We start from the raw sequence: 27,720 nt of genomic DNA on the forward strand, positions 1-27,720 counted from the left end.
TTAGAAGTCCGAGAGACTAGAAATGTCAGACATTTCCGTGAGCAGACTCGGCAGCTCTCGAACATATTTGGGATTTTGTTTGTTCAAATATAAACAGTATGACAAAAAAAAATTACAAATGTACATAATACTTCCAGCCAAATGCTTTCCATACTCCTACATGTATGTATCTTTAATAACAACATTCCTGCTATCTATCCATCTGTGTATACAGTATGTATAGGCCACGCTGGCTACATGAACTTTATCTGAGGAATCAGCTATCATGTTCAGCCTGTGGTTCTGTAATTGGCTCTAGCTCTCTGTTTCCCCGTGGACGTTCTCCATGTGTACTTTGAGGTAGTCGTTCCTGGTGAACTTCTTATGGCACAGCTGGCACTCCGCCATGGGTCGGTTAGGGTTGTGTGTGAGCTTGTGCCTGCTGAGCATCTTCTTCAAGCTGAATGAAAGGTCACACACCTAGAAAACACGAACAACACAGGGTTTTAATAGTAGTAATTAAAGCAAATAAACGCAAACTCTCCCGTTCACTGTAGAGTTTAGTCTATACACAGACACAGCCGGAGACACAGAATGATTTGTAAATCACACGTGGCGGACCTTGGCGACAGAAATCGCTGCTCCACCAGTAGCGAGAGGGAATGCATGCAACTTAACATCCATCATAAATGAGCCATTTTACACTGTACAAATGACTCCATCGTCCTCTATCAATCATGATAATCCGCCGCTGGCTGGCGTTCAGCTGCAGTTTAACATGCTGCTTCGAGAATCACAGCATGTGTCCTCCTCACTCCATCTGCGGAGAGCTTCGGTGCAATGAATTACATTCAGAAAATCTTTCACAGGCAGTTTACATCTGTGGGTAAATGGGGGGGGGGGAATAAAAGGCCTGCGAGATATGAATGAAATCAGTTTTTTGGTTTGAACACAATCATAATCAAAAAATAAGCAGATTCCTGTCATATTATTATGTAGTCTGTCCAAACATTTCTGAGTGGTTCTGTGTTAATAGTAAGTCTCTGTTGTAGCTTTACTATCCAAGTGGAATTTAATGTAGCTCAAACAATCTACAAAATCTGATCCAGCGTCAGTAGAATATCAGGAATTGTATAAAGTGAAACAGTGACAGGAGCTGATGAGAGAGGGGCCTCCTCGTCTCATTGTAACCCAGATGTTACTGGATGCTTCTACAACATTTTTAATGCTGTTATGACAGACGCTGCTTATGGAGCCCCTCTAGCTTGTCTGGAAAATGTTCCTGGAACTGTGCGATTCCCTTTGTCTGACTCGAAATCCACCCCAAAATAAAATCCACATGTTATTTCTATTATCTTCAATAGTTTAGCGTAGAATTATTTACATGAGAATCGCTCTTCCACAGCTGAATGTTGGATGTCGCTGGGAGACACTCTGGTGACGCTTCACTGGCAGTGAATGGGATACTGATTCTGTGGTCTTAAACAACAACTATAGACGATTCTCCGGGGATTTAGAAGGAGATGCCACCGAGTGAGGCTTATTAGGGTGTTAAAGCTCAGACGAGAATCTGAGGATGATGGATTAGACGCAACGTTTTTTGATGTTCCTTTCGAAGAATTAAGATATTTGGAATTCTAGAGTTATGATCTCAGACTATTGTCCATGACTGAGCTGTCCAGAACAAAGGTTTTCAAAGTCTGACACTGTGGACCCCCCTCGGACAAAATCAAAACAACTGCACCTCCCCCATTTGACTTCTTTTTGTCTGAATGTCCACAGGTTTTCAACACAGCAAATATCTGAGCAATGAGTAATGTCAACAAAAATATTGAAAGTGTGACATTTGGATTTTGTTACTCCTGTTATTATTTTTTGTCTTACTTCTATTTAAGGGATAATCATGATCATTGTAAGTTTTGGACACTGTGGGCTACAACTTGAGCCCAGTTTTTATTTTAGCCCGTATTTGTTTACATTTTGGCAAACTGAAAGCATTAAAAGGAAGCCGAAGTAGCTATTATCAGTTCTTGTTTGCACTATACCCATGGATGTACAGACAGCTATCACTGGATACTTTGATACTGAAGAAAACTTAAAAATGTAATGATTCTCAGTTCCGAGTTATAAGGTTCGTCTTTTTTTCTATGATTTCAAAGAGGATTAATAGAAGATGACACGCGATGGACATCTGCGACAATGATATCCTCGGAAAGTGTAAGTCACACCGAATCTAAGATGTGTATCACCTCTGTGTGTTCAGACTTGACTGAGCCCCCAACGTTTTGAGAGTTAGAGAGAATTTCATAGGATTTTCAATATCAGCGATTCCCAAGTTCCCAAATTTCAGAAATGGCAATAAAACCCAGCATTCAAAAAGTCTGTTCCGAACATGGACAACATCTTCTGTCACATGCCCCCCTCCCCCGTCTCCAAGAATAATTATTACTCCTACAGTATTATAAGCAGAGGGTAATTTCTCCCTCTGATCCTCTCAATGTGTTTACGTGAGATCAGCCCACTTGGCCCCTCCAGAGAAGCAAGATCACTATCTGCCTCTTACTTAGCCCCCCTCAACTGTTCCCCACATCTGGCCTTGTTCCATCACATATACAAAGACAAACACATGCAAGAATCAAGGGAAGACAGTGGTGGGTTTAGAGGTACAGTGGAGGTGGTTGGACACACTCACATCACATTGGAAAGGTTTCTCTCCTGTGTGGGTCCTCATGTGCTCGTCCAGTCCTCTTTTCTGGCTGAAGGCTTTGTTGCACTCGCTGCACTTATACGGCTTCTCCTGCAGCGACACACAAGATAGACGCACCGCATTTAAAGAAGGCACTTGATCTGTCAGCGTGCAGCAGAACAATACATAAAACAATACTTCCCCAGCTCGGTCCCATATGGACAAAACCTGGAGGAAGATATCTGTCCATCATGGCGTACACAAGCGTAATGACACACACATGTGCACACAAACAGAAACGCACAGCAGAGTGGAAAACACAAGAAGATGTGGAAATATCCCAGAAACATGCACACACACACACACACATTCACATTCACACACTGATACCCTCGCACTTCACACCCCGGCGCTTTCCCTGTGAGCTTATGAAGATGTGAAATGAAAGATTGTACAGCCCCTGCAGTAGGGAGGAAATGACCGGCGTAGGGGCCATCAAAAACACATGGACTCCTCTAAAGAGTAAGGAAAACATGGCACAGAAAATCCCTTTGAACATGTATCAGTGCGCTGGCACTCTGGGGCTGTAGAATATCACTCCTCTGTCTCCACACCTCATCAGTTTACCAAAGAACATTTCCTCTGCGCCTTGTGGAGGCCTGTCTCAGTGTCAGTCAAAGCAGCTATCTCACTGTGAGTGTGTTTGTACAGAAAAAAAACTCAAAGTATGTGTGTGTGTGTGTGTGTCCATGTGTTTAGCATGTCGGACGGCCTTGACGAGTGGGAGTGTCCTACAGTCGGAGGGGAAACAGCGGTGGCACCTTAAAAGACTTGAGGAGAAGTGAGAAGCGTGGAGATAGCGGGAGCTGGTTCCCAGTGTCACTCTTTGGGGAAGCTGTTTTTGACAAGCCTGGCTGATAGCAAAAGGCTCTACCCATTTAAAGCTTAGTTGCCATGGGAACAGGGTGAATGCAGGAAGTAAGGGTCCTGGGAAAGGCGCTATCATGTGGGCGGGGCAAGGAGTGCCCACTGACACAGGATACAAAAGGAGGTAAAGATCAGGTTCACTGGATGTGGACGCATGTGTATGAGTGGCGTTAAGTATGCAACTGTTTGTGAGCGTGTGACTGAATAAAGGGGAACAATGGAAAGCAGTGTGTGTGTGTGTGTGTGTGTGTGTGTGTGTGCAACGCAAATTTCCACTTATATCTTCTGCTTTAACAAGGATCACTTTTTCCATAAGGGATGAAGGGTTCTTATATGACAAAGAAAAAAAAGACGAGGGTTCCAAGTTCAGAGGTCAGGAAACACATGGACGGACTTATGTGATGTGGTGTACCCAGAATGCATCACTATGACCCCGGTAACATCGAACATCTGTACCTGGTGACCTTCACTCTTCAGCAGCTGTTCAGCCTTTGACCTTTGACCCGACCTTTCCTCTGAATCTGACCACTCGAAGCAAAGAGCACGTCTACAAATGCAAAGATGGAGTTTGGTTTATTTACTCCACGAGGGCCAAACGTCTCATGTGTCATGTTAAATATGTTGGTATTTGTAAAGCAGCATGCCCACGGGAAGTCATTGTGCTCCATTAGGCTTCAGGGTGCCGTTAGAAACTAACAAACAACTCATAGTCGAAATGGTCTGTAATGTATTGTGTGAATTAAGAGGGCAAAAGAGCTACCAACTCACCACTAGCAACGGCTGGGACTTTTTATTGCAAAATGTGGGAAAAAATTTAATGTTTGCTCTGTATTGATCAGCCTGAATTCAAAATGTACAGTGCCTTCTGCTTCAGTGGGGATCTTCCTTAAGTCCACTGGGGCTCTGATCAATCTTACGCTCTGCTGCCCTCAATATAAAACTAGAAAGCTGTGTTGAAAGAATACTCACAACACTAAACCGTCTGAGAAGTATTGTGGATTTGACACCAGAGATGGAAAAATCGTGGATAAAGGTGAGGCTGCTTGCTGCCTTATAAAAATACAACTGCCAGAACCACCACAATTATTTCAGCAGATTAAACAGGCACAGATCTGATCTCATTGAGCGAATGTTCCGTCCTGCTTGGTTCATTTCCTACGTGCTAAGCTAATGGTTGACGCATTTTAACTGAGTCATTTTATTTAAGTTCTAAATAATATAAGTAAAAGCTTAAAAAGGATGTAGCAGTACGGCCGTCTCCTCTTATAGTTAATAAGTGAGACGTAGTTAACGTTACATTACATTACATTACATTACACATCATTTTAACACAGTAATCAGTATCGGGAGAGAAAAAGTCCAATCTGTGAATCCCTGCAACAAATTGCGGCACTGCTGCAAACAGTCCACATTTATTTAGTTATGGAAAGAAAAGTTTAACCATAAAAGCCTCTCTGAGTTAAAATATATATTTTTCAGCCTTCCTTCGTGCCCAAGAACAAAAGATGGAACCTTACACATACAAAGTGCGTCTGTAATCATGCAACATGCAGCCACATCCATTTGCGTCAGAGATCAAAACAATATTATAAAAAAAATCTCTTTATATCGAAAATGTCAGCAGTTCATGTACAACAAATGTGTTCCACTTTAGTTTGCCGGTGATGTGGTTTGTGGTATAAACACACAAACTCCAAACGCATCCATCTCAAATCGTCTGTACATTAAAAAACGAGCTGCGGCTCTTTCGGCCGAATGACATTTGCTTTGCTCAACAGTGACTTCATCTGGCTCTGCTGTTTGTTACTGCTCAGCCCATATTTCAGAGCACTGTGAGCAAAGGCAGATCTGGGAACATTAGGAACGAAACATCAGTCAGTTTAATCAGCAGCTCGCTCGAAAATTATACCTGCCTGTTTCTACTGAGAGACGTCAACCTGGGCAGGATACCTCCATTATCAACACACTGTAACAGCAGAGCGCTGTGCTCTGGACAGCATTAGAAGAGGACAGATCTTTGAAATGAACAGTGTTGACAGGCCCCGACTGTCACAGTCATAGCTGTATGAATTGATGATGGAAATCGATGATGAAACATATATTAAGTCTCATTTTTCAAAAGTGGCACTAACACACACACACACATCCAGATGCTCGCGAAGAGCTCATGGAAAGTGTCGCTGTGGTGGAGAACTTCATTGGGTGGAGACGTGACGCAGGCAAAGGAGCGCCGTCCCGACCCAGGAAATGACCTCATGACGTCCAGTGAGAGGCCTACCTTTTCCCCTCTCCACCCCGAGCCCTGACTCACTTTACATTTGCATGCTATGATGTCTGCATGTGAAAGTTCATTTTCTCTTCAGCCTGTGTCTACGCTACCTCTGCCTTTTGTGCCAGTAGGCATTACCAGACGACTTATTAAAGAACCTGCAAATGTGGGAATGACCTCATGATTAAATGGGTAGGGAGCGTCACGTATGTGAGACACAGAGGAGGCAGGACTTCACTCACTGGGCGAGGTGTGTGAGAACTTCTTTATGCACACTCAGACTCACTTCAGACAAAGACTAAACAGAGAAACTGAAGCGTAGCGCTCCAGATCGAATGATAAAGTCAGTGGGACACCTGACACCGGGTTAGCATCCCTTTCTCTCTTCCCGTCTCTGCAACTCCTGCATGCATTGCACTCATTTTGTATTGAGGAATATGGTAAAACATTAAAAACTGTACAATTAGGTGTTGATAAGCCTTATTCACAGAAGGCAATTTGAAAAGCACAAGTGTTACTTAATGGGATTCAGCTGCTTTGTCTGGTTAACAATGCCACTGCTTTCATTACTTCAGTAAATATATAATATAATGCCATGGCAGGTAACAAAATAAAAAAACGGAAATACACAAATGTGTTTGGGGAAGCAGAGATTGGCCAATTACAGCGTGCTGGAAACAAATGTCCGTGGTTGGTCGTATAGTTTAACAGTGTTAGGAAGCGCTGGATTTGATACGCCAGAGTAAATACTCTATACATACAAACCATCAATATGCATCCAGTCAAGCTTAACTAATAAAATTATGATTGTACTTATGATACGATAGACTGTAAAATGAGAAAGATATTTGTGTGTGTACAGAATGACAGTTAGTGGAAATGGAGAATACAAAATAGTTTATACACAGACAATAATAACTAAGTGTGACAGATAAGGTGGGGGAAGGGGGTGAACTTACACGAGTGTGTGTGCGGATGTGCATCTTCAGCCCATCGTTCTTGCTGAACGCTTTGTCACAGTAGGGGCACTGGTATGGACGCTCACCTGGGGAACAAAAACCGTGAGACGTCATTCACATACGATGGTTTAAACTACAACTGTGAAACAGGAGGACATACTCAGGGAGACAGGAAGTCTTTCAATCAATGCGATATTGCACATCTGCTCATGTATGCCAACATGACCATCTTAAGGACAGATCTTTGATGTCAGGTAGAAAAAGAGAAAAAACACGGACATTAATGTATCTTGGCCATGCTGAAAAGTGTGATGTCCTGCCTCACAGATGGTTCAGGTGTGTGTATGGCTGCCTCTGTCCTGTCCCTTCCTGCAGGTGTTCTTCACATGTGACCCGGCTACTGGTAGACCAGATACCTTTCACTCAGCCATTCATTTCTGATGCACACTGACTTTCCACTGCAGAGCAAAAAGCTTACATTGGCTACACTTCATGGCTCGCTATCTGAGCTACAACTGGCCAACAGTTTAGGAGCACATCAGAGGCAATGTGGCTTATCCCAGTTGGATCAAAAGCAGTCCAGCCAGGCTCCTACAGATCCTATCTGAGCACACGGCGATGATGACAAAGGGAAAGTGACAGGCTGTCAGTCAAACGGTCCGCTGACACATGGATCTGTTTACCGTGTGCTGATCCACAGGCCAGATAGGAGCACCAGAGCTGATTACTAATCTATAGAAGGGATATGAGGTAACCTACAGAACCGCACTTAAATTAAAGACTCAGACAGGAAAAAACAGTACAGAAAAATTCTGGGTTAAATAATTGCTTAATTTATTTCAAAGATGTACCCTTTATCAGGAAGCTAGTGCAAACTTAATACATCTACTGTGTCCAGAGAACTGGAAATGGAGCAGGAATCAAACTTAAAAAGGTCCTCTTCCTCACATTATATTAAATGACTCTCTCCTGAATTTATATATATGCCTGCAAGTGTACACAGTACAATCTAATGAAACGCTGCTAAAAATAGATACCTACAGCTCCACATTTGCGTTCATTCCTTCAGCACAACAATCTCATTTCTTATCAGCTTCACAGTAACATAATCTCTCTTTAGTGGCTAATTGTTGAACAGGCAAGCAAGTAATTTTATTGATGGGGGAGATGTTCTGCTCCTTTAAGTAATAAGGTTAATTAGCTGTGTTTCCTTGGGATTCAAAATGCAAAGATGCTTATTAAATCAGAAAATCCATCTAGGGAACATATTAGAAGAGTAATATTATCCCACTGCTATAAACACGGCTGTGTGGAGGGAATGTTTCTCTTCTGTTTCTTACAGTAAGTAAGGGAGGGTTGATGGAGGTACACAGTAAAATATTGAATGGCCATTTTTAAATGTTATTTCATTAAAAGCAAATGTCCAAGCGCATTCAGGCATTTATCTTGGCAGAAACCAATGCTTTTTGAGGAAATGTGCAGATATTTTGCACTGAAATGATTTCTCTTGAATATTGCTGCTGTTTTATGACTAGATGAGACTGGCCAGATGAACTCATGTATCCATTTGTGGGGTCTGACTACTACAATTTTGTATTATTCCAACTTTCGATTGTCAAAGGACTAAAATGGTTACATTTAAATAATTCCTATCCCACCAATCCTGTGTCTTTCAACAGAGAAGCTACGACAGCTGTCATGTAGCAGATGTACAAGTCGGGTCTAAACCTGCCATAAACCTCCCACAACAGGGCTTCAGAGGCGCACAAGGAGGAGCGCTGTGACACAAAGTGATAAAATGTGTAACCTCACATTGGTGTGGAAAGGGTTAAGGTGACATATGTGGACCGATTACGCGCATTGAGACATGTGCAGAGGGCAGCTCGCCATTCTGTCCCAAAAATCCCCCTCTGTGCAATTTCAGCCTCTAGGAGGCCTTTTGTTGACAAACAGGAAAATCTGAATCCCAGATGTGTTTTGAGAAAGAGGAGAGCAAATCCTATGTCTTATGTAGCATGTGTGGTATCGGGTTAAGGCCCAGCGCTAGCCTTGGGGATTCCTGGGGAAGGCATTAGTGTGCTAATAGCACCGGAGCACAGGGTGCCAGCGTACTTCTGTGGCTTGGATCACATCCCTCCCAGGAGCTGGCTATTGTCAGCTAATACACAGCACAGACAGCCACGCCCTGCGAACGCAGAGGCTTGCAAATAAGTGCACACCAATTCACCTACTTAACCTATACACTCTCCGGTTCTGGACATGTGTGCCTCATCTGGAAAATGCAGAAACAGAGAAAATTATGTTATTCGATATTCTTAAAGAGGTCATTCATAAATATGCTCCCTTATGGATCTACATACCAACAGTCATGGCTTTTCCACTGGTTCAACCTGCTCGGAGCGAAACAAGAGCAACTCAATCCCTTGGCGAAACAGGAAATAAACAAATGCTACTTGGAAGCCTAAGTAGTAACATTCCTGCAACATGGGTCTCTGTTATTCGTGCGAGAGGCTCGGTGTCTGTTCTGCTGAGTGTTACTGTAACTGGAAACCCTCCACTTATTCTCCAGATTGAGCCAGATTGTTTGGGGATTATGAGGGGTGGCTGCAGCACTGAGCCAGGGCTTTATGTGTGTGGAGATGGTAACTGATTTAGCATGTGCTGAAACAGTACACCATCTCTTTGACCCTGGGTGTCTCCCCCCAGCCCCTGCTGTGGCCCTCACACTCCTTGTCTGCTAATCGATCCGTTTGGCACCCCCTGTGTGTTGTATACGTGTGCGTACGGCCGCGTGTCTGGTTAGCAGATGGTCGGCTTTGTCGTCTTTTGCCTGCCGCACAGCGCTCGTGTTATGGAGAGTGCTTTGTAGCTTCGGGGCTCCGGTCTGAAAGACATTAGTGCTGTCCGTCAGAAATTAATTCCCGGCTTCCTCCAGTTCAGCCAGACAGTGGCCCTCCACTGTCCTTCTCTCTGCACCGTGTCACATGCCGACAGAGGTAATGTGATATCAGTGTGTTGGAGATGATAAGAGATTGCCTTTGATGAGCCGTAAGAACGCCCAACAACTTTTACACTTGACCTTTCCAATATACCCGGGGTCTCGGTAGATTTTTCCACTTCCGCAAACAATTCTCTTGAACTTGCCCACGTGAAGGTGTATCAGACAGACTCGCCTAACCGCACATGCGTCTCAAAAACACAATCCTCAATCCAAATTAAGCATCCGCACGGCACCCAAAAAGAGTTAAAGCTGCGATTCATCACAGGGGCAGACAATAATTCAGTGCACGGTGATTTTACTTTACAAGATTGTAGCCATGACCACAGTCAAGACAAACAAAATCATCCGTGCGCAAATAGCTTCAGTGATTCCAGAGTTCTACCAGATGTCCATTTGAGGGCAGTTGTTCTGTCGTGAGATCACTTAAAGCTGCAGTGTGTAGCTCTTTAAAACACCAAAATATGGCTGTGTATGATTACCGTAACAAATGGCCCCATGATCGAGACAATTAGTATCCTCTGTCCAGTGCCAGCGATATATCTAGTGCGTGTTTATAAAATTAAAATAGCACTTTCCAAGAACAAGTTGTGATTTTTCTATTTCTTTTTTCCTTTACTGGAAAGGAAACAATATTGATTGTATTGTAACCCATATTTACACAAAGAACAGTGGCCCTCTTCTTGTTTTGTGTCTCAGAGCAATCTCTATCACAGCAATTCAATGAAAAAACACATAACTGAAAATGCAAATAAAATGTTTTATAGAAAGTTTTCTGGCACCGGCCACTTGTGTAATTATAAATGTTTCAACATTTAGATGGCAATGATTTACTGATGTTAAAATGCTTCACGTGGTACACAACTGTAACACAAGCCTTTAATTCAGTGAGGCAGATCTACTTTACTTGTCATCTGTAGTCCAAAAGTTAGACCATCCACTCCTTGCTCTAAGACTCTGAGGAAAACCAGACATTTGGCTGTGGTCTGTATGTATATTATCTACTGTATATAACCTGGAAAATAAGGTTTGACAATAATGATTACGCAGTGGCCTGGACCAGTGAGAACTTGGGCTTGTTGATGTGTCAGTATAGATCTGGTGAAGTTGCCACTGACTCCTTCTCTGTCCAACACATAAAAGGGGCACATTAAAGATTTCATTTTACAAGTTGTATCATTTCAACCTTTATAAGGGAGCTTTATAAAGTCTGAAAAAATAACCCTGATGATGTCAGTCTGGGGGCTACAAATTTGAAAGACAAGATCAGCAAAATGTAAAATTCGGTGATTTTAGGTGATCTTTAATCACGTGACCAAAAACAGCCCTGCGTTAAAACAAAGCAAGGGGGCTGTACCGATGAGACATGAAATATGATCCAGGATGATCAGTTTGAGTGACAGGCGCATCATGAGTTTGAAAGCTTATATGAGATGCCAGACGCTGCTTTATAATACTCAGAGACAGGATTTTACAGCTCTTTCATCTTTCATTGCGACAATCGCGAGGCAAATCCAGCATTCCCGTTACACAGTGACAAAGCTCCCAGCGCTTGTGCGTGTTTGACTGGCCGACGCAGTGCCTTGCAAATTTTGAGCCAGTCGGTCTGAACACGGCCTAAAAGTCAGGATATCTCTGTCTCTGCAGCTTCAGTTTTGCCCAATCTGTTTTTCTCCAAGTCCACCAACTTTATGGAAGTGAAACCAAATTGCTGGCGAGGCCCTTTAATGCCGCGATGTGTACAGCACCTTCATATTATTCTGATGTTTGTAGAAAAATGAGACAATCCCAGTGAAAACTGGTGCGGTCTATGTGTTGCTTTCTGTCCTCCAGATAAATTCAACACATAGTGGCTTTAATAGACCCCATCTCAGACAGCTGCGTAGAGTTGACACATTGTGGTGGTGGTTTCTTTTTGTTTTATTCTGTCTCATGTTTAATATGTCTTTTATTTGTTGCTTATGATGATTTGACTACTGAACGATGTGCAAACACACTGGAGAGTCCTTGGCCCGACTGAGCATGTGGAAAAAGTCAAAGTTTTGATTCACACACAAACACAAAACACTAAATCAGCGTTTTCAAGGGTTAAAATGCCACACCAGTTTGTTGTAACACAGCTCTTGGGTTTACACTGATCACTGTGCCCAAACATGACATGTCCTATGATGTCAGTATGACACCGAGGCCCTGGCTTCTGTCAACTTTTCCCCTGGCACAAATCATTTTCATGACCCCACTATGGTTATTTACCACATCGTGGCACACATGGTGGGAAAATCCACTCTTACTGAGCTGTGATGTGGGAGAAGGACACATTTGTACCATAACAGGGCCAAAAAGAATAATTTAGAGAAATGATAGAAACATCCATCATGACTACTGAGTTCCACAACGTCCTCATCCAAGTTTTTGACAGCTCTCATTTTATGGGTTGTCGGTGATCTCATAAAGGCTGCTCTCTGAGAAGACGCCTGCCTCTGTGGCACTACAGCTAATTTGTTTGAGCTCTACACGATGCTCTAACCAAATCAAATTGAAACAAAAATCCAAGCCAAATATACAGTGCATGTCTTGCCAGCAACTTAACACTCTCAGGTTGATGTTTTAAAATTTCTCTGTGATCTATTTCTCACTTTACCCATTCCTCTCATAATGCTCTCTAGTGTTTCATGGTAAAGTGATAGGGGAAGGAAATCTCCAAGGAATCCTTACAAAGTCCTCTGTGTTTAGCAGGTAAATAATCAATGCTGACTTGTTCCTGTGAAGCAGGAAGACAAACAAGACCCAGCTTTCCTGTCTGCCGTCCAGAGAAGCCGCCGATTTAAAGGTCTTTACCGCAGCTGGTGGCCTTCTTCAAGAGGTTACTGACAGAAAAACTAGCCGTCTTTAAAGTTTTACTTACATTAACAGGGTCCATTTTATGATGTACACATTCCACATTTATCACACAATCGACATTTCCACAGATGGGTTACATGAGCGGTGTGCGCCCACGAAGTTACTCTTCACTGTTTGAGAACAAGAAGAGTCTTGTCAGGATTGTTGCTCAGGGAACGACTCACACTTTTCACCAAAGCTTATTTTTTCCCCCCTCACACAAAAACACAACAAATACAAAAAAAACCCAGTCTATAGAATGAGAGGACAGATTTACAGCCAGTCAGGGTCAAGGGTCATCCGGCTGGATGCTTTCTTGGAGTGGTCTTTTCTCTCGTTACTCCTTTCTTTCTTTGAGGTGTCCCCTCGGCTCCCACCCCTCCCCCAGCATTCCTCTCTTTTGTTTATTCTATATAAATACAATCAGACTGGGCCGCGGCCCACACTGCAATACATTCTCTCCTTCTGTTGGTTTGTCCTTCACACATACACATGTACGAAAACACACACATACGCAGCACCCGCACACACACATACAAAGGAAGCTGTTGACAAAGCGTGGTAGGCTTGTCAAAGGGCCATCGTCCTGCCACCACTCAAATACACACACACACACACATTGAGAGGCTACACGTATGATTTAAGCTCAAAACCTTTATAATTTGATTTCTGGTATCCAAGAGCACGAACAAGGGAGTGAATAAAACACGATTTAAACACTGATTGTATTAGCTAATTGATTTGTTAATTAAGGGGGGCTATGTGGGCTGGTAATGATGACATGGCTCTACGTGGATTCAATATGAAAATCAGAGGATCAAGACACGTTAGCCGTCAAGAGTCAGAAGCTAGAAAGCAAGCAGAGCAAAGTGACGTCTTCAATCCTCAGAAAACAACAGACAATCAGAAGACACCATGAGAGAGAAGAAGAGATGAAGTTCAGTCAGGGTGAGGAAAAAGGGGGAGACAGCCAAGAGAGGGGAGAGAGACAGAGAGAGAGAAAGACTGAGTGACGAAGTTTAGAGGCCAAGAAGTGTGTGTGTGAGTGAGTGTGTGTGTGTGGCCGTGCCAGGTCTCTGCACCAGTCTGTTGGTAAGGAAACGCACAGGAATGTGTAGCTTTCCAGTTTAAGGCAGTTTAATGAACATCCAGGGCTCTATTTTTGTGGCAGTGCAAAGAGTGGAACAAGCCACACCACATCTTGCTGGAATTTTCTAATATTAAAATGCGCTTTGTTCATTCGTTTTTGTTAAGAGCGGAGAATCACACAAAAATGCAAATGACATTCAAGACAAAGTGTTGGTATTTAGTAGCCTGCTTCCAGACCTCTCATCGCCACCCACATCTTCGATATGTTCACCGATTCAAATACGTCTTGTGTTGACAGCTCGTTCCTCTGACTGGACAATCTTCCCACATAGTTAGCTAGCTACCTGGCCACATCTACTACAAGTTGACATAAATAACAACTCTTAAATCTGCACATCTCTTGATCACCACGGAAATCTACAACTGCTCCTGCTGCCTCTGCGTTGACTGAGACTTCAGAAGTAATGTTGCAACAGCAGAATGGTGGGATGAAAGGAGAGATAGCCACACATGGACAACCTTGAGTTTAAAATCATTACACAAAAAACGGAAACTAACATGAAGTCAAGACATCTAAATAAGTGAGACATTCCCAGTGGGAGGGCCTGGCTGTCTGTCCTGTCACTGACATCAGTAAGCAGCTCTTCTATCACTAATACTGGAGTAATACTTTCAAAATAATCTGCTTACTGACTTGCTGCATGTATATACATGGATCACTACAGTGCATGTAAATGCATGTTCTCTGATTAGCTGCGTAACCTGGTTTCTGGAGTGCATGTAAACGTAGCGATGAGCACAATGTCAGGCTGAATGAACGAAGTGAGTATTTAGGGGGAAACAGGTCTCTGATGATCTCTATGAGACAGATGACAGAGGACCAGTTCTGCCTCTGATGTAGCATCATACAGTTGATAATTTGGTGATTCTTTTAACAAGGGCAAATAAAATGTTTATAGCAAGGGTGAATCCAGTTGTGTCTTTCATAGCTCTATGGACACATTATGATGGTACTCCACATCCTCCACAAGCGATGTTAATGGCAGCTGATTGATGGTTGATTTCACAAAGCGATGCACTGCGGCGGTGGAAGGCCACTGACCTGTATGGCTGCGGATGTGGACCCTCAGCGTGCCGTTGCTGGCAAACTTTTGTCCGCAGTATGGGCAGATCTTCTCCTTCTCCCCCGTGTGGGTCTAGCAGAGAAATGATCAAACAGACACAGTATGTTAAGAAAAACATTTGTAATGTGTCATATCACATCCTTCCTGCATTACACAGTAAAATGTCATCTACTGTGATTAGCTGGAATCCAATGTCAGAACTTATCTCATCAGAACATTATCAAACATAGATAATTTAACGTATTTTTTTATTTGGTAAAAGCAACTTCAGATTTTAGACTCCACTTTAAGCATTTTCTTTGCTGCTCTGTCTGATTGGCTAAAGAACGAACAACATTTGGTTTTCTCCTATAAAGCACCACTAACTAGAGGAGGACTCAGTGAATGGAGATGCACATGTTCACATGACAGTGGATCCACTGAGCTGCCCAGGAGGCAGGATCAAAGAACACAGACGATGCAGAGTTGCCAGGGTCCAAAGCCCAGGGGACTAAAGGCCAGGAGTGCACGTATGCATTAATCTCCTCCTCCTCCTCCTCCCTCTTCTTCCTCTCCCAGCAACCCACCGTGTTGAGCTGAGTGGGCTCATAAGGGCTGCACATGCAAACAGGGAAGAGGAGCATGTGGAAAGAGTGTACTACCTCCTCTACCTCCTCTACCTTTTCCTCCACCCCTTCCCCCTCGCTCCTCTCCTTCTCTCTCTCCTCGTTGAAACGTACGTTTTGAATTCCTCCTCCTGGCCTGCTTCCCGAGAATAATTGTGAGTACGAAGGGCTCCAACTCAGAGCGACAGTTTCAACAGCAGTACAACAATACAGGAACACCTCCTCTCTGGGCCCCCATCCTTTCCTCCATCACCCCACTGTGTCCCTCTGACACCTCGGGTGTTTCGTTACAAAGGCTCCATCCACACACAGACACACATGCTCACAAAGACACACACACACACACATGCACATTAGCAAACACATGCATACACACACACGCTCACTCACACATTATCATGCACAACAAATCCACATATATGAACACGTGTGTCCCACATGGAGACGGTGTTGCATTATTTAGTTAGTTGTTTGTACAACAGAGAAAACATTGTTAGTATTCTACCTTCATACGCAGACAGTCATGAGAAGCGCTAGCACTTTCCCTTGGGAACGCCGCATTCCATATCATAAGTGTGTAATTTATTGGGAGTTGTAGGTAATTACTTAGTTTTTTTACATATAAATGATCTGTGTGTCTGTAACTGCTCAAAAACCAACCCTGTAATTTTCATTCAGGAGTGAATTCTTCCAGCCCAGCCGCTGACAGAGGTGAGACTATCTTGTACAATGCGCAAAACATACAATGCATGCATATACATGCTGACACACACACACCCTCTCGTATAACACCAATCCAGGGCTCACTGAGAAGAAAGCATCGACTGTAACACAAGAGCGCTCCGTGAATAACTCCTGGCCTGTTCTGCCAGAAATGGACGGCATTAACTGTTCATTTACACAACCAACTGCTGCTGCAACAACACCACATATGACTAAAGTTCAGGGAAACAAAGAAAGAAAAGTTATACATCTGTTGTGTCCTGTCCTGAGTAGGAAGTCAAGTCGTTCAGTGTCATCTCCAATCTTGAATTATTTTTTCTTAAAACTTAAAAAAAATGCCTGGTTCAGGTGAGATAATTGCATGTAACTGCATCTCACAATTAATTGATTAATCAAAAAAATGAATAGCAGATTGGTCTATAATGAAAATAATTGTTATGTGCAGTCAAAAGCATCATAATCTTGTTAGAATAATGGAGGTAAGCTCTTACTGTGATCATAAGAAACATGGCTTTCATGATGTTCAAAAAGTTACTTATCTTACTCCATGATTTTCGTCATGTGTGTAAAATCAGACATGGTGCACACAGCTGCAGTTTTGATGCTTTCATGATTTTGATGCTAACGAAACATGGCTGTGAGAACTATCTGTGATTATTTGGGGGCCAAAGTTTGCTGAGACAAACAGTATCAGAGTGTACGTTAAATAAGACCTCAACAACAGTATGGTCAAAAGCAAGGTTACTCCGCGCATGTAAACACAGCCAGCGAGTTGTCGTCTCCTGGCAACCTGGCTTTGATCAAGGCCAGATCGCTCAGCAGCCTCCAAACCCCGTAAGCAGCGAGACAGTTCAACATGCCAGTCTTCAGCCCTACTGTTCGGAGACAACCTCCAAGACATTTTCTTTTGCCGTGTGCCAAGAATCTGTTTGGTTTCAATCTTGATCCATAACCACACCGGACGTTGTCAGATTTAGGGCTCATAATCTGTGGAGAGATCTGTTTGGGGCTTTGAAACCCTGCGGAGCTAATGGACTAACTGCCATTTCTAATCAACATAGGAATTGATTTCCAAGCCTTCATGGGCAGCAACGGTCAAGCTGGATGTCTCCGCCAGCTTTGACAGTCCAAGATATTAGTGCAGTTAGCTGCATCACTTTCGTGAGACGAGGAGCAGGACTGGAAACAAAGAAAACATTCTGGTAAAGTGGATGCTTGGGCTGCCCCTCTTAAATCCAGTGTGATAGCAGAAGATTGATGATGGAAAATCTGATTTAAAACTGCAATTTAGTGGAATGCTTCCATTACTTTTACCTCAAAACAAATTTTATCCTTAGTAACTATCTGTAGTCACATGCAGCACTTCATAAAAACTGTGATGTTTGAACTGTGTGCATTTTCAAATGAATACAAATAAAGATTTAGCTTGAACTCAATTTCGGGACAAAGAGACAGCCCTCGCTGACATGCAATCACAGTTTATGATTGAGGTTGTCTGGCTCGGGCTCTTTCCGCTCACCTTCTTGTGGCTCTTGAGGACTGAAGGAGTGACAAAGGCCTTCTCACACAGGTCGCACTTATACTTCTTATGGCCGTCGTGCACCACCTGGATGTGGACATTGAGCGTGTCCTTCCTCTTGAAGGTGGCGTCGCACTGGTCACACTTGAATGTCCTCTCACCTGCGGCACAAGGGTAGAGGAACATTTGTAAGAGCCATTCCCAGTGATCTATTGTTGTGCCTCTAAACACACAGTCATCACGCACAGCAAGAGGGGAACCAATTTCGCCGGGGCGATTGTGCAGGCAGAAAAATACAAAGAGGGGCATTTCATTGCACCAGACAACCCCAAACAATGGTCTTTAGAAAGGTCTGGTTCTGTTTTTTTTAAACAGAAGTAGTCCTTTATTGTGTATCTGTAGCTGACATCCCAAGGGAAACAGTAAAACAAACTGCTCTGCCATATGTTTCATCTGAATGTCAAATGGTTCTGTAAAAAACATGCCTCATTTTATTAATCATCCCACTGAAAAGCACTAAAACGCCAGACAGACAGTACTCAGACAGTACGTTGGGGCACAATCTCAGCTGTTCAGAGTGCAGCCTGATGTTTTCCTTCACGCCTCTGCTCTCTGCCTCCTTACAACAGCCTCTATTGTTGAGGAGTAGTTGTTTCCATTATATGGAGATCATTCAATTTCCACAGAGCGGTTTGGAGAGAGTGTGTGTGTTTGTGTGTGTTTGGCGGGAGCAAATGGTTACAAGCTTGTGCTCATTCTCCTATTACCAAGGCCGATGATGGTCAGCTCAATAAAACCGAACACCAGTGAAAGCTGGTGGTTCCATTGTGTTTTTAATCAAATCGAGACATTCGCTTGATGATAATTAATGTCAACAACACCCTCACAGAAAGATTTCATTATTACTTGGAACAGGGCTTCAGTCTGGTGTTAAACCATGCATGCGCCTACACAGACATGCACAGAAAGCAATCAGACACACACAGGATTGTTCTCGAGGTCTCACAACACCTACAAGTCCACAACTGACCTTTGACCCTACATAAATATGCTGTGCGTGTTTCCCTGGGTGAGAACTGCACATACTGACAGATTTGTCCTTAAGTGGCATGTACGACTGATTTAAGAGAACTTTTTCTTATATTTGGTCGTTCTCCAGAGGGGGAAAAAAAACAATTGTTTTGCTTAAGAGTCATATTGCTTTAATCTGAATGAATTTGGAGTGTTACAGAAATCTAAATAAACATAATCCAAAATGTATCTTGGCTTGCCTATTCACTGACAGGCAAGGCGTTATTTGTTTTTTGCATTTTCTGAATCCAGTTCAGCAGCTGTTAGGAAGATCCTCTCACTCCGACAGCTGCCTGAGGGTCTACATGTAGGTCTAAGTCGCTTTCCAGGATCATCCTCCATTATAACACCTGACGCTGTGACATCAGCTCCTGTATGATGGCAGCTGTATTCACATCTAGGTAATCGTTTTCGGGTTCTCCTTATACAACTACTGACACTGTTACATTGTGTTGTGTTTTCGTCTGCTGATTCCCGACAGCAGGACTTGAACCTCCACAGTTTGAAAGTCTTCTTTTTACTCCTGGTGGCGCTTTGTGTAAACGAAACTCACCCACAAACAGAGTGTAGAAGGTAGCCTTATATAGCAATATGTGAGCACTGATTATATTAATGATCAAATCTCACAAACGTGCACCTCTTCATGAACACGTGGCATCCATTAAGTGGAAACAAGTCCAGTTAAGCGAGTTTACTGAGTCCACACTTGGAACACTTGTACAACCAAACCTCACAGAAAAATTTAGATTTTAGATAAGAGTGTGAAAATGTTCTTGCATGGATTTCACCTAGAAATGGGACAACGGCTGTGCTTCATTCTCTCACTGTGAGACAATCGCCAGAGAGCTAACGAGGTGTCCTAACATTAACTCACAAAGACAGACACATTTATTCAATGGCATGTCTATTCTCTCACCTAGAGTGAAATCACACACTCGATCCTCCCGCCCCACATACTGTCTCGAGCTTAATACATAATACGAGACCTGGTATTATATAGCCTGCCTCCCGAGACAGCGGCAGGAAATGCCTTGAGCTTTACAATCTCTTTGTTATCTGGCTCAATTTGAGGAGCAGCGCTGCATCCTGCCAAGGCTCGACTGCAGCTCAACTGTCTGGGGAGAAAGTTTCTGCCGGAGCCACAGCACCCAGGGTCCACTAGACAACCTGAACCCTTTCTAATGCCTCCTTGGTGAGATGTTTGATAGACTTATGATTTCTAATGTTAATAGAAATATCCACAGGAGTGTGGATGAGCTGAAGGCCAGTGAAAATATATCACCTAAACTGGTAACTTAAAACTTTGCTTCTAAGAGATATCAAGATGGTTACAATTCTACATGGCAAAAGTACAGGAGGGATAAAATAAATAACAACTTTTAACAGGGCTCATTTAGTTATTGTACTTTATGTATAACATATTATAATAACTTGATTTGTGAAAAACCTACATTCAATACAAAACAATGAGGAGAAAAAATAACATAGACTTTCTTGACATTTCGATCTCTTTTAAATGTACGGATAGGGCTGCAGCTGCAAAACATAACACATTCTTCCTCTTACAAGTGAAAAGTTGAATTCAGAAGCAATAGAACGCACCATTACTCAATTAAATACACTCTTGGTCTGGTATGACCCATAGCTTATGGTGGCTAATGTTAGCTAATGTTAGCAAAGCAGGTAAATATTGCTGTATTACGCTCCTTACTGAGTCACTTTGCTTACTTTATGACTTGTTTCCATCTATGCTACTGTTACATTAGTTTAGCATTTAGTATTACTGTGACTTGTAGCCACAGTGGCCGCTGTTCAGCCAAAGTTACATAAACAATTACAAAAATAATTTTCTGTCAATCGATTAATCCACTAATCGCTGCAGCTCTAATGATGTGTCCATGTATTAACTGTGTGCCGGGTCACTACAACACACTCATACTTACTGTTGTGGATGAGTAAGTGACGCTGCAGAGAGAAGGGGGTGCGGAACAGCGCTTTGCACTCCTCACACTGGAAGGGTCTTTCCTCCGAGTGGGTCTGCAGAGGGAGCAGAGCAGCATCAGCATGTTTATAATGTGTAAGCAGAGCCGCCTCCTTCCTCAGTGTGGATGTTGATGAAGCTTCTTAAATTGATGTGAGAAGATCATGCAAAAAGCCTCCGCAGCCGGTTTGGTTTGTTGACTTGATGAAGACAAGAAGCTTGAGGGGCTTTAAGTTCAAAGTGCTTCTGTTTTTCTGCCCTCCCCCTCCTCCATGCCCGACCCATCTATCTGAGTGACACCTCAATCCCAAAAGTAAACATGGGGGACCTCAGGGGTGGAGCAGGCCAGAGACCCCACAGATAACAGCCACCAACGAGACCCTGATTGATTACAGCCTCGCTAATAAGTCTAGCTTTGAAGTGACTCTGGCTTTCAATTAATATTTCTTCTCTGCAAACACCAATCAGATAGATATAATGGTATCATGAAAATAATTACCACTCTTGTTACACTCTAATTACAGTAACAATTAACTCACCAGTGGATTATTATTGAGTGTGATCCCACATTTGCTCACCTTCTTGTGATTCTTGTAGACGTTGCGGTGAGCAAACTCTTTCCCGCACAGCTTACATTTGTACGGTTTGTCCTCGCTGTGGATGATCTTATGAGCCGTCACCTGGTCCAGACGCTTGAACGAGCGGCTGCAGATCTCGCAGGTGTACGGTCGCTTCTCTGATCATTGAAAGATAGAGACTGACGCATTCTTGTAAACAGAGCATGATGCATGAAGTTGAGGAGTGATGCATTTAATGCACCGTTTTCTTACCTGAGTGTGTGATCATATGGCGTTTTAGCTGGTTTGTAGAAATGAACTTCTTGTCACACGCGTGGCAGTCAAATATTTCATGTACCTGCAACAAAAGAGCAGATGAGAGAGTGTTTAAGTTTTGTTCTCGCTGATCATTTTTAAAAACTTAGGGTAAAGAGCATGTAGAAGCTGAAGGATCACGGCCTGCGGTGGTCAACAGACACTAAATCTTGTCCACTTTCATTAGACTGATGTCTACAGACAGAAAAGCAATTACAGTGATGAAAAGTTTCAATCCCTTTTCTGCTTCAGAGCATAGCCCCCAATAATTGCACATTCAATAGTTCCCCGGCGTACAGCTACAATAGCATATGCTAATGCAGCGCAGCTCCTCTTGTCACAGCTGCTACTGCAAAAGCTTGTTCAGCTAAATGATGATAATGGCAGTTTTAAGCTGCTTTGGAGCTAACGTGTCATTATGGAAAGTTTGATTGCTCTTCTGCAAGAATAATACTTAATGCCCCAACGTCTTTGATTGAAGACACCAGATATTTTTGGGGCAGAAATGTGCCATATTTGTTATAACACTTTGTGTTTAAATAGGCCTCGATTCTTCTGAACATCTTTATTAAATGTGTTACTGGAAAAAAAACATAATAAGTCAAAATCTGATCTCTGTGATGCTGACCCAGATCTATAGAAACATATTCTGCCTTTCAGATACCCGATTTTATAACAGACAATGGTTCAGACAACAGTACATGATTGGAAATCATTTCTGCCACATAATAGCAGAACTGGCACATACACACAGGAGGAGGCCACACAGGAATATAACATACGCCTATTTTAAAATGCCCTAGAGATCTGAAACTGGAGAACACTGACTCATAGACAGGTGAAGTAGGTTAAATGACGCGCTGCAGAACTATGTCACAACTTCCAGGTGACTTTAAATGTTGGACAGTTTGAAAGTGGCTTGATGATGAATAAGGTGGCAGGGAGAGAGTAATGCCTGTTGATTCATCTGGATGATGGATGTTGACAAGAGAAAATGAAATTTCACAATCACCAGCAGGGAGAATTAATGAAGCGTGTTAGTTAATGAATGACATTAACTAATACTCTTCATTAGAAAGACAACTTGCATAATAATCTAATGCCCAACATCTTCTACAGCGCTGCCCTGACCTGAAGCAGGAAACAGCTTTCAGTGAACTGATTAATCCATAAGGGAAAAACTGTAGTTTACAGATATTTTTGTTTTTCTTAATCTTGATTAAACCTTTGATTTGGTGTTACATTTCCCAGTTACATTACTTCAATATCAACAGACAGGCAGGAGTTCCCATATTCAATTTACACATTTTAATCTCTATACAAATAAGCACAGATTGTTCAAGTGCAGCAACTTAACCATCTTGGACTTTACTACATCAGTCTCATGTATGCTCGCCAATGACTTCATGCAATTAAATGAATTCCTTTAAATGGAAGACATATTAGCCTTCTTTGTGCACAACAGAGTGTAACCTGGAAAGAACTATCCACTAAACAGCAAATGTCAAAGCTTTCATGAACTGAACATAGGTTGATACTGACAATGCAACAGTACCAAAACACATGCCTATTTGTATGAAAATGTTTTAAAATAGTATTTTAACAGCCCAGTTCAAATCTGTAATCCATCAGTAAGAGGGAGAATCCTGACGCCAAGGTTAAAACCAAATTGTCCGCCAGCAGAGCCTCTTAAATTTCACAAGATGTGTGGGATGAGTCAGTGAAAAAGAAACCACCCCTCTGCTCTTTGTCACCCAGAATACATTTGCAACAACTTGATCATAAAGACACCCTCACGCGGAGAAGGACTAACCCAACAAAGTGAACTCAGAAGCTCAGGAAGCAGAGACGAAACGCCTGACTTCGAGGTAAGACCGGGTTATAGAAACAGTGGAGTGTGATGGATTCCAAGAAACAGCAACAAAAAAAAATAAACCAGACATCTCTGTAAAAATGGATCATGCAAAACGGCGTAAGCTGAGTAAATCCTCTCAGACCCAATGCAAAGTATCTGGTTGACATAATGTGAGCTGTAAAGATGTTGTGGAGCCTCACCTTTCTGTGTTCCTGTAGGTTCAGAGAGGAGGAGCATTTTCTGTTGCATATGGTGCATGTGAGTTTCCGACGTGCGCTCCCTATAAAGAGAAGAAAAACTGGATGAAAAACGACCAAACCTGATCTTCAGGACTGATAACGGTGGGCAATCATGACAACAATATCAAGACAATCATCACACAGCAACAGACAAATACCACAAGTTTTACTGGACACTCAACTCTCCTCATAATAGGCCCAGCATCCCGCCATTTTGGGACCCTCCCCCTTATCCCCATCTGAATTACATGCCCCACATCTGACAAGTCTGATCCACTTCCCCCCTCGCCCACACACACAAACACACCCCTTGTCCTAACCACATTGGTAAAACACAAAGGCCCGGATCTCAACTCCATCAGCCTGCGAGATGAATGTCTTAATCTTGGGTTGATACTTGATTCACGTGTAAGGCTGCGCAGATCCCCGCTGCCCTACATCCCATCATAAATAGCTATGGAAGTCCAATTATCTGAAGGAGTGAGCCGCCCCAGAACTCACAGGTCAGCAATTATGGAGCGCAAGTAATTAGAGATGTGTCTCAACATTGCAGAGATTTTAACTGATCGAGGTCAAGTAATGTTACAGCAGTTCCTTGAGTGCTGAGGCTGCTAATGGACAATTAACTTCAATACATGACGTCTCGAGAAAAAGAAAAGTGCTATGCATGTGAATATGTGTGCGCTAGAGAGAGGAAGAGACTGAGAAAGACATACAGGGAGGGAGAGAGATGCCAACCTGTGTGCACATTTCCTTTATGCTTCTTCAGAGCGTCCTTGCTTTTAAATCTCTTGCCACAGCTCTCTGCTTTACAGATGAACCTGGCGTCTCCTTTGCAGGCTTCCTTATGCTGTTCAAAGCTGTACACACAGAAGAAGAAGAAAGACAATCTAACTGTGCGTCTTGGGAAATACATGGCATGTGTCCATTGTACATTGTACTGTATACAGGTTAGAAATTCCCTTTGGTCAATGCATGTTACCTGGATTCAGAGCTGAATGTGTTGTGGCAGAGGGAGCACTGGTGCGCTTTAGAGTCACCTGATGGATCCAGTGACTCAGAACAATGCAAAACACTGGGGAAGGATTCAAAATAAAAAACAAATTAGGTGCCCAATAGAGAATGAAACAAACAAGGGTGACGGCTAAAGAGAAGTAAATTGTCAAGAGCAGATATACAAGACAAATTCATTTGAATAATTCTTACCAACGCTATCATCCGATTATCAAGTTTTACCTCAAATTTAAACCGATTTTGTAGTATCTAATTAAATCTAATTGAAGGAATAGTTGCCAAGAGTTAGATGAGACTCTGCTTTGGACAGAGCCAAGCTAGCTGTTTCCCCGTTTACAGTCTTATGCTAAGCTAAGCTAACTGGCTGCTGGCTGTAGCTTTATATTGAACGGACAGATGTGAGTGTGGCATCTTCTCATTTAACTCTTGGCAAGAAAGCAAATACTTGTATAAGCATTCCTATTTCTTTTTCATTTTATAATTTTTCTTGTGGAACCAGCAACGACCTCATTCTGAATTAATTGATTCTTTTTTTGTATTAGAAGCAAATAAATGAATACCCTTTGAAAACCAAACTGAATGTCTTTACCATAACATATAATCTAAAACCTACATTACTGAAACTGAACAGACTTCTTAACTACCTGCAGATTCATTGTTAGAACAGTAAAACGTTAAATCAAACTACAAGCAGTTAAGTGATGGAACAGAGAACCCACTGGCGCTGCAGAGCCTGTTTGATGGGGAACTTCTTGCCACAGTTCCTGCATTTGAAGTCCTTCTCCTCTGTGCTGGGCCTCTGGTGCAGACTCTGGAGGTGGGCGGCCAGGATCTCCTCACTGGGAAAACTGCTCTCACACAGCAAGCAGGGGTGGTCCTCCTTCTTTATTACTAGTTCTGTAGCGATGTGGCACACACACAACGAGCAGAGAGCTAAGAGGCAGAGTATGCTGCTTTCTGTGTGATTTCCTTTGAAATTAATATGACACATTAATCATGTATTACAAATAAGGCAATATAACTCCACTGTACCCATTTCAACAAGATGCTTGGCGTCTTTACTGTTTTCGTCTTCATCTTTGATGACCTCCTCCTCTTCCTCCTCCTCCTCTTCCTCCATATCGCTGTCCAGGTAGCCTATCAGGAGCTCTGTGTCTGTCTCAATGTCGTCCACAGCCAGGTAGAAGATGTTCTCTCCATCCTGAGAGACAACAACATGGTTGTAATCTAGTAATCACTAATAACGATGCCATGGAGCACTGGCAGACCTGTATCTGGTAAATTTGAGAAGAATGTAGCTAATGTGAAAAGCGTTCTTGATAAAACACAGTTATAACCATTTATGGTAACGCACACTGAGTAACTACTGAGGCTGTCTGAGGGTTGAACTCATTACACCCAGACAACAGTCTGTTAAGCCTGATTGAGGCCACAGGTCAAAATCTCAAACCCTTAAAAATGTCGTCATTAACTCTCTTGTCCTTAAAGGTCATGCTAATAAAATCAAACCGTAATTTTGTTTTAACTATGGGATTCTAAATATACATAAATAATGATTAAGAAGAGGAAAGCCACACAATAAATGTCACTGTTGATGGAACACAGAGCTTTAACACACATGGATGACCTTTAAACGACCAATCACTTTGGGCATTCGAGTATTAATGGCAGGAACTTGGCCCTTAGACCTGAAAGGTTCATCTCCTCTTCATTCCACTGCTATTTTTCTTCCACCACGAGAGAACAATCTCTTTTATCTTTCATACGGGAGCAGAAGAGGTGAAATTTCCCAGATCCAATGTGGCTAAGGTTGTGTTCACAAGTGTGTGTGTGTGTGTGTGTGAGAACCAGTGTTTTGAAAATTCTTCAGATTCGTGTTGTAGTCATGGGCCTACCTCCTGTTGTTTGTGCAATGTCAATATAATAACTTTAAAAAATGTTCTTGTAGTCTTTTGGAAATAGAGAGAGAATCATTCCCCTGTGGCTGCAATAACTCCAGAATCAACAATCACAAAAACATTCCCTCTGCAAAATCATGAGAGAGGCTGCTACTGTATTAAACCCTCTTCCAGTTCAAGCACTTCACACTGCGATATGTACAGAAAACAGACCAAAAACACATCTCTCCTTACCCAATTTTACATGCCGTTTACACCACATTTTACAAAACAGTTCAGAAATCTGGCTACATAGAGAATTTAAGTGATTTGTTTTGCAATGTAAATGATAAGCATGTATCCTGTGACAAGCAATTTAATCAAATTGATTTTTCCGTTTCCACCTTTCACCTATTTTCATTATTTAAAAAATCACAATGTTCAATGTGAATTCCTTCTAAAGTTCAGTTTGAAGCTGTGCTGATTTGTCACTTTCCCACGCTTTATCCACCATGTTCACTCTCTCACCACTGATCGTATTGCAACATATTTAATATCTATGTCATCTGTAATATGAAACGAAATGTTCTTTTTTTTACCTACACTACTGTAAAAAAAAAAAGAAAGAAAAAAAAGACTTTTCAGATCTTGCTTTGATGGTTTTCCAGGTTGAAAAGAGTCTACAAAGTATATTTCTTTAAATCGTCTACCTATATAAGTAAAAATGTCTCTTTACAGCCACATTTTAAGAAAGCTGGTCCCGACAGATGTGTATTGTCTGTAAAATGCATTGTCTGTCTTTTTAGGTAAGTCTGAGGGATTCCTTGTCGGCTGAGAGGAAATATACCTGTATGGCTGCCAAGTTCTTCTGTTCTTGTGAAGGCGCCTGATGGACAAACCGCAGCCAGTTGGCATAGCGTGGGTTACTCGCATCCAGAATATACAGTACATCTCCTTTACTGCCACGGACCTGGAAGAGAAACAATGCATGAGCTGTCAGAAGTGAACAACTGATTCTTCTTCTCTCTCTTGGTTACATGGTTTGTCTTCTGT

The 27,720-nt window shown here is 42.4% G+C and overlaps 1 protein-coding gene across 4 annotated transcripts in view; it reads right to left on the reverse strand.

The window, feature by feature from the left end:
- Positions 1-294: 294 nt before the first annotated feature.
- prdm5 (PR domain containing 5) overlaps positions 295-27,720 on the reverse strand; it is a 28,906-nt gene continuing 1,480 nt past the window's right edge. Inside the window, exons 3-16 of one of the 4 annotated variants that reach the window (XM_070909358.1) lie at positions 27,515-27,637; positions 25,823-25,991; positions 25,510-25,687; positions 24,759-24,851; positions 24,515-24,636; positions 23,738-23,817; positions 21,641-21,725; positions 21,389-21,546; positions 20,773-20,866; positions 17,759-17,919; positions 14,890-14,983; positions 6,821-6,906; positions 2,672-2,776; positions 295-459 (exon numbers count right to left, since the gene is read on the reverse strand). In XM_070909358.1, coding sequence (XP_070765459.1) covers positions 295-459; positions 2,672-2,776; positions 6,821-6,906; positions 14,890-14,983; positions 17,759-17,919; positions 20,773-20,866; positions 21,389-21,546; positions 21,641-21,725; positions 23,738-23,817; positions 24,515-24,636; positions 24,759-24,851; positions 25,510-25,687; positions 25,823-25,991; positions 27,515-27,637 — 1,713 coding nt within the window. Of the gene's footprint in view, positions 460-2,671; positions 2,777-6,820; positions 6,907-14,889; positions 14,984-17,758; positions 17,920-20,772; positions 20,867-21,388; positions 21,547-21,640; positions 21,726-23,737; positions 23,818-24,514; positions 24,637-24,758; positions 24,852-25,509; positions 25,688-25,817; positions 25,992-27,514; positions 27,638-27,720 lie in introns of all 4 variants that reach the window. The other 3 variants (XM_070909359.1, XM_070909360.1, XM_070909361.1) reach the window with 3 other exon arrangements.

The sequence above is a fragment of the Enoplosus armatus genome, chromosome 7 (assembly GCF_043641665.1).
Source record: "Enoplosus armatus isolate fEnoArm2 chromosome 7, fEnoArm2.hap1, whole genome shotgun sequence".
In the NCBI taxonomy this organism is placed as follows: Eukaryota; Metazoa; Chordata; class Actinopteri; order Centrarchiformes; family Enoplosidae; genus Enoplosus; species Enoplosus armatus.